This window comes from Octodon degus, unplaced genomic scaffold, assembly GCF_000260255.1.
Source record: "Octodon degus isolate 3935 unplaced genomic scaffold, OctDeg1.0 scaffold00189, whole genome shotgun sequence".
Classification (NCBI taxonomy): domain Eukaryota; kingdom Metazoa; phylum Chordata; class Mammalia; order Rodentia; family Octodontidae; genus Octodon; species Octodon degus.
In genome coordinates, this window is record NW_004524765.1 from 3416997 (window position 1) to 3424731 (window position 7735).

Sequence of the window (7735 nt, forward strand, 5' to 3'; positions counted from 1 at the left end):
CCACATCACCTATATTTTATTAAATTTTTTTAAAAAAATTTTGAGACAATATCCTACCAAAAGAGCTGATTGGAAATAGCCTCCCCTTTCACAATTAGAGAAAAAACTGTGGACACTGTTGAATGTAACACATAGCGAGAAACTGATCCAATGATCATTTTTTCCTTCCTATCGGTACTGGAGATTGAAACCAAAATGTAATTCCTAGTACCACAAAAAAGTGTGCCCCCTACCAAGCTGGTCAGTCTTCAGTCAGCTAGAATGAATGCATTTCTCTAGGTAACCTTAACCGGGTTGGGGTTTTTCCTGTTTAAAGTCAGGCATGATATGCAACATTGACTCCTATAGGGCAGCAAATCAAGCTCTAATGGCAAGCTCTGCCCTATAACAGAATATTCGCAGGGCTAAGACTTTTTTCTTCCAAATTACTTTGGAAAAATATTAAATTATCAAAATATTTTAAAATATTAATAATAAAACATTTTAAATCTAGCTATGATTGAAAAGCAAAAGTTATGCAACTTACTGATGGAAATAAGTGTAAATCTGTGAACTCTGCACCACAATCTTTGCCTATATAACTGTCCTTCACCTTCAAGAGCATCCTCCCATGCTTTTATTATTATTATTTTGTGATAAGAACATTTAACATAAGACGTACCCTCTTAGCAAGTTTAAGTTGCACAGGGCTGTTAACTACAGTGCCGTGCTCCACAGTAGATCTCTAGGACTCATTGAATAACCAAAGCTATGTTCTCCTTACTCCCTCCCTGTGTTCCCCTTTTGCATCAAAGGCAGCCACTATGTTACTCTCTTCTATAATCTTAACTTTTTTTTTTTTTTATGCAGAACCAGGGACTGAACTCAGGCCCTTGCGCTTGCCAGGGAAGCGCTTATTCCACGAGCCATCTCTCCGGCCCAGTCTTAACTATTTTACACTGATCAAACATGATGTCTGTTCTGTGTCTGGCTCATTTCACTTGGTATAAGTGTCTTCCATTTGCTGTTGTGGATGGCAGGATTTCCTTCCTCTTAAAGGTTGAATGTGATTCCATTACATTTGTGTTCCATGTTCAGCAAATCCATGGACATTTAGGTTGCCACCATGTTAGCTATTGTGAATAATGCTGCCATGCACATAGGGGTGCATGTAGTTCTTTGAAACCTTAATTTCAATTCTCTGGATATACATAGAGAGGAGGGCTTGCTAGGTCCTATGGGAACTTTAGCGAAGGATAGAAGGAAGGAATTTATTTTTTATTTTATGGAAGAGTCTACAGGGTGTTCAGGGTCTCACTACTAGATTGGGCACATAGTGATCAGCCTGTTTACAGCCTCCTAAGAGCTGGGATTACAGGTGTGTGCCACCATGACCAGTCTCAATTGCCATCTCAGCGCACCCCAGGGGTGGGGCTGGCATGGCAGGCCAGGGGTTCGAACTCCCAGCCCTTGTACCTAGTTGCAGGTGATTTAATCTGCTGAGCTATTTGGTTGGCCGTAGGAAGGAAATTTTTTTTTTTTTTTTTTTTTTTGCAGAACCGGGGATTGAACTCAGGCCCTTGCCAGGGAAGTGCTTATTCCACTGAGCCATCTCCCCAGCTCCAGGAAGGAATTTTTTGAGGCAAGGTCTTGCTCTGTAGTCAGAGTGGCCTTGAATTTACTAGCCCAGGCTAACCTCGAACTCATGGTGATCCTCCTGCCTCAGCTTTCCGAGTGCTGGGATTATAGGCATGCATCAGCCCTCACAGTGGGAGTTCTGTTTTAGAAAGAACACTCATTACACCATTTCCATAGTGGAAAACCAGTTTACCTTCCCTTCAGCAATGTACAAATGTTCCTTTTTGGCTCAAGTCAACAACAACTGACAATTCCCAGTTCTGCTGATAACCCACTACTATTATGGACTATTGGACTATTTTGGGTTATTTTGCTGAATTCAAGGACATACAATCTTTAGATTGGTTTCAAGTATGAAAAGGTTGTTTAAAGACTTCTCCAAATACAACTTCTCTAACTGCAGCTGAACACGCATCTCTGAAAAAACAAAACAAAAAAGGGGGATATGTTGGGAGCCACGAAGCTAGGAAATGGATCAAATATATGTAGGTGGGACTTGGCCTAGTGCCTAAAGCAAACAAGTTACCTCACTCCTGAGATGAATGTCCTATCTGGTTAAGGTTAGCTATCAGTAGTTAGGTAAGCTCGTATCGTGTGTTACTAACTTCACAAAAGTGTAAGCAAAGGACTGTTTTGTTGTGAAAAAAAAGGGGAAGGAAAAAAATATATACGTATACACAAGACAGGATAGATATACAGCTTTCTCTTAGTCCACTGAGAATAAAAGTTTATAGTAATATTGTTTAGACAAGATATCATGTCTGCATCTTGTCCTCTGAATAACTACTACGAGGACAACAATATGCAATGTATTAATTATTGTAACCATACTACTAACATTTTGAAACTGTTTTGTTGCTATTTTTTCACATTAAAATGAGTAAAAATTTAAAAAACACCAAATGTTCCTTTTTATCGTCTTCTTGCCAACACTGCTTATCTTCTACCTTTTCATAGAAACCATCCTACCAAGTATGAAGTGATAGCTATAGTTTTGATCTATATTTGCATGATGGAAATATTTATTATGTTAGAGTGGACAATTCAGTAATTTTAGTGTACTCACAAGGGGAAGCAACTCATTTCAGAACATTTTCATCAGCCCTAAAAGAAACTGGTCACCCATTATCACTCTAGCTTGACACAGTCAGTGATCCTGCTACCTCAGCTTCCCAAGTGCTGGGATTGCAGTCGTGTGTCACCATGTCTGGCCAGCCTGGACAATTTATGTAAGTGGAAGGATACAGTATGTGGCCTTCTGTCTTGTTTCACTTGGCATAGTATTTTCAAGACTCATCTATCTTATAGCATATATCATACTTAATGGCTGAGTGAATTCACTTATGTATAGATCCTATTTTCTTTCTTTATTCATCAGCTGATAGATAATTGGGCCATTTTATTCTTTGGCTGCTATGAGTAATGTGACAGACATTTGTGAATATGTACTTTATGCAAATGAGTTTTAAATTATCTTAGGCTTATATCTACAGGTGAAATTGCAGTGTCATGTAGCAATTCTGTGTTTATTCATGGAACTGCCGAATTGTTCTCTTCTTTTATTTTTGGGAATTCACCAGTGTTTTACACTGAATCATCATCTATATTTTTTACTTCAAAGAAGTCCACCCTGGAAACCATCCGATGGATGCTGACTTACTAGTGAAAAAAGTAAATCACAAATATCTGATTATAACACTGCATAACTAATACCTTCTACTTACATGCAAAGACTAGACTAACACAGGGAAAATGAAGTATTTTTACATATACTTTTAAAGATTTATGTATTTTATGAGATAGGGTCTTATTTTGTTGTTCAGGCTGGCCTTAAATTCACTACGTAGCCCAGGTTAGCTTTAAACTCAGTGATCTTCCTATCTCAGCCTCAAATTGCTGAGATCACAGGTGTGCATCATCATACCTGGCAAGATTTACTTTTTATCTCCAGCTTATAAGGTTAAAAATGAACAAAATCTTATGTGAACAGAGTTTATTTATTGTCATTTTAAAAGTAATTTTATTGAGAAACAAATAGCAATGAGACAGTTTCAAAACCGATTACTAGCACAGTTTCAATAATTAATACATTGCATATTGTTGTCTTAGTGGTTATTCATTGCACAAGATGCAGACATGATATCCTAGCTCAAACACTATTAGAAAAAACCTCTCTATTCATTGAATTAAGACAATGGAGCTGTATATCTATACTAACAATATTGAGTATAGAGATACAAAATGTTCATTCATTTTTGTCCCACTTTTTTGGTTAATTTTGTCAGAGAAGGGCATTTCATTGTCCTTTAAATACTGTAGGTGCATGAATTAAGCAAAATATCCCAATATAGTCTAGTAGTTTATAATAATAGTGGGTTTTCTGTAAGACTGGCATTGCCCGAAGTTGTTGACTTGAACCTTTTACAGCTCAGCATATTAATATGGCTTTACGTTTTATGCCTCATTTACACACTTTTTGGCTGGATGGTTAAGACCAAGATAAAGCAAGACCTATATAACAAGAAATGTAACTTTTGTATTTGATAGTCAAATCCCCTCAGGATTTAATCTGAAACCTTGTACAGCAGTTTATAGATCCTTTGTCAGTGTCAGCAATGTGGATGAGTCACAGCCATTGCTTGACCCATCTGCTCTCTGTGAAAGCCTGAGAGAGCTGGGACCGGAGAGATGGCTCAGAGGATAAGCGCTTCCCTGGCAAGCACAAGGGCCTGAGTTCAATCCCCAGTTCTGAAAAAAAAAAAAAGAAAAAAGAAGAAGAAGAAGAAAAAAATCCCTGCCAAGTATATAGGTTTCCATAAGTGTATCAAAAGTCTCAAAGATAACTAGCAACCTGTTCACAGACAGGTTTAAAAGATGGGAAGGAGAGGGAACAAATGTGCTTAGAGCCTCTGATGTGCCTCTTACAGGCCTTTACTTAAATCATCTCATTTTACCCTCATGGCATTCTTGCAAGATGGAAGTTATATTACAAAGCAAGTTTAATCATTTTTTTTAACTGTCTTTCTTAAGGTGCAAGGCAGAAGACATGGTGAAGCTTTCTAGATGGAAAGAAAGCCTAAGAAAGTTTGCACAGATAGAGCAGAATGTCCTGACTGACCTCACTAGAGCTCAGGACTCATGATGCAAAATAAGGGAAAACAAACAAGACAGGGGTAGTGGGGCCACAGGTTGGAAGGGTTGGATGCCAGACAATTGAAATGAGCCAATGTTGACACACAGACAGCAAGCTTGGTAGGAATGGGAAGGAAAATGGAAGCTCCATCATTTTACACATTTCTGAATTGCTTCACAACCACCTATTATTTTTGTAAGTATTTTTCTTTTTTGGCAATAAAAATGGTCAGTTACAGTTAAGGGCAAGAAGTTCTGGGGTGCTACTGCACACACTCTACTGCAGATAACAACAATGAATTGTATGTTTCAAACAGTTACAAGAAAGTATACTGAAAGTTTTCACCAGAGAGAAATGGTAAGACTTGTATGTAGTGCCACATTCTTGTACTTGCATGTGCTTAGGAGTTTGTGGAGAAGTGAAAGTTGAAGGCAAACCTGGACCACTTAATGAGACTGACTCTCAAATTAAAATAAAAGGGACAGTGATGTATCTGTGACAGGGTCTTTTCTAATATATAGTAGGGCCTGAATTTGATCCAAACCACAACTAAAAAAAGGAAATTATAAATGTTTGAGAAGATAAATATGTTTACCATGATTTAATCGTCACACAACATAAACATGTATAAAAGCATCACTCCCCACTAGTCTACAAGTTTTGTTTCTATGTATCAGTTAAAAATAATGTAAATAAATAAAGAGCATTTAAACAAACAGTGTTTTAGGGGCAGTTGTAGAGATGGAACTCAGGGCCTTGCATATGCCAGAGGAGTGCTCTACCACTGAGCTACCTCCATAACTGTTAGGAAGTATTTTCGAAGCCTTGTTGTATGCTCCGTGCTGCACAACCTTGATTCCTATCACACAGAGACTCCCAGGGACATTATCATCACACAGAGTTGGGCTTATTGTCTTGTAAAGAAGGAGAAGAGTGATGAGGGGTCCTGGAGCAGGTCCGTGGGAGGGAGCCTCCCATAGGGGTTGCCCTTTTATATTTCCAGTGAGGACAAGCTTCACTGGGTGTTAAAAGACCAGTGCTTTAAGGTTTAAGTAGCAAGCATCCAAAATTTGTTTAAACTGGGAACATTTCCACATGAAATAGATGGCCTCTCACTTCTTAAATGAAAGTCTAAAGACCCCAGAAAGAACAGCTATATCTCCATCTTGTGACACATTTGACTCATAAAATTTTACCAACTCTCATTCCACACAGGATGCTTCTGAGGGCAAGTTTCATGTCCTTATTACGAAGACTATAGATCAGGGGATTAAAGAGAGGAGTCATTACTGAGTACACCAGCGTGAGGACCTTCTGCATCAAAGTGGGGATGCCGTAGGTAGGGCTCACATACATCACCATGACCGTCCCGTAGAAAAGAGACACCACAGCTAAATGAGAGCCACAGGTGGAGAAGGCCTTCCATCGCCCAGATCTGGAAGGCACCTGGAAAACAGCCCTAAGCAGAAGAATATAGGACCAGAGAATGTACATAATAGTGAAGAAGAGAACGAAGGAACACAGAGAATAAAAAATAGTTTCAGTAACTGGAGCTGGGGCACAAGACAGAGCCATCAGTGGGTCCATGTCACACAAGAAGTGATCGATGATGTTAGAACCACAGAAAGGTAGCTGGGAGATGAAATAAATGGGTATTGGATACCCCAGGAAGCCAGCGAGCCAGCATGAGGACACGAGCACACAACAGAACCTGCGCGTCATGAGGGTGGGGTAGTGCAGGGGGCGGCAGATCGCCAAGTACCGGTCATAGGCCATTACTGCCAGGAAGAGACATTCAGTCGTGCCCAGCGAAAAGAAGACATAGAACTGAAGGAAGCACCCAGAGAACGAGACGACCTTCGTCTTGGAGAGCGTGTTGGCCAGCATGTTGGGAACGGTGGAGGAAACATACCAGATCTCGAGGAAGGCAAAGTTTCCCAGCAGAAAGTACATGGGAGTGTGCAGTCGTGGGTCACATCTCACCGCGCAGACAATGGCGCCATTTCCCAGCAAGGTCAAGACATAAGCCACCAAGAGCAATGCAAAGAGGGAAATCTGTATCTTCCAGGAACCAGGGAATCCCAGGAGAACAAACTCAGTCACAACGTGCATTGTTGATCTGTTCATGGGGCCTAAGCCAATGAAGAAGAAGCTTGAGTTTAACCCAGGTTTCTCTTGGGTTAAGTGGAGGGAAATTCCAGGTGAAGGAGGGCATTCACGTGGTTCTCTGTACTTTGTTCATTTCTGGAGATGCCAAACAGTGGCTTGTTTTCCTGTACTCTGTTGAGATATTTAACAGGCAAATTGATGTTAAATCCATGTGCCTGCAGGGATTACTGTAAATAGTAATTTATGTTTACTGCAGGTCTCTCCCAAGCAGGTATGAGTTGCTCGCTCCTTTTCCCTGGAGCACATGCTCTTCCTAACCCTTGGGACTCATCTAGAATTTAGTGTGTTTGTTTCTCTGTTGTTAATTGCAGTATATTGGCTACAGTCAGAAAAGTGGAGCCAGGGGAAAAGTGATGTTCTAGGAGGCTTTCCACTGGAAAGAAATTACATTCCATTAAGGAATCGATCTTGGTGGGGGTTAGTTTTATCTATGTGCATAAATCTAAAACAGATATGTGGGCCAGTGAGATAGCTCAGTGGACTAAAACTCCTGCTTAGGCAAGCTTAAGCAAGCACAGGAACCATGGTTTGATCTCCAGCACCACATGTCATGCCAGCCCCCACCCCCAGGTCTGGCTGAGCCTGCCAGAGTCTGGGTGTAGTGGCACACGTGTGTAATTCCAGCTCTGGGGAGGCTGACAGCAGGAAGATCACTATGAGTTCGAACTGCATAGTGAGACCTGGGAACAACCAGATACATTTAGAAAAGAAAAGAAAAGAAATGTGTACGAGGAAACCTTTCCCCTCTAGCTTAAACGAAATGCTTCAACAGAGAGAAACAGAAAACTATATTTTCCTTGGTTACTTAAAAATCAC

General features: G+C 40.2%; 1 protein-coding gene across 1 annotated transcript; it reads right to left on the reverse strand.

Moving 5' to 3' along the window:
- Positions 1 to 5932: 5932 nt before the first annotated feature.
- On the reverse strand, positions 5933 to 6898 carry LOC101569818 (olfactory receptor 11H4-like). The gene has a single exon (XM_004644035.2). The coding sequence runs from the start codon at positions 6875 to 6877 to the stop codon at positions 5933 to 5935; it is 945 nt and encodes a 314-aa protein (XP_004644092.1). The 5' UTR covers positions 6878 to 6898.
- Between the last annotated feature and the right edge of the window lie 837 nt (positions 6899 to 7735).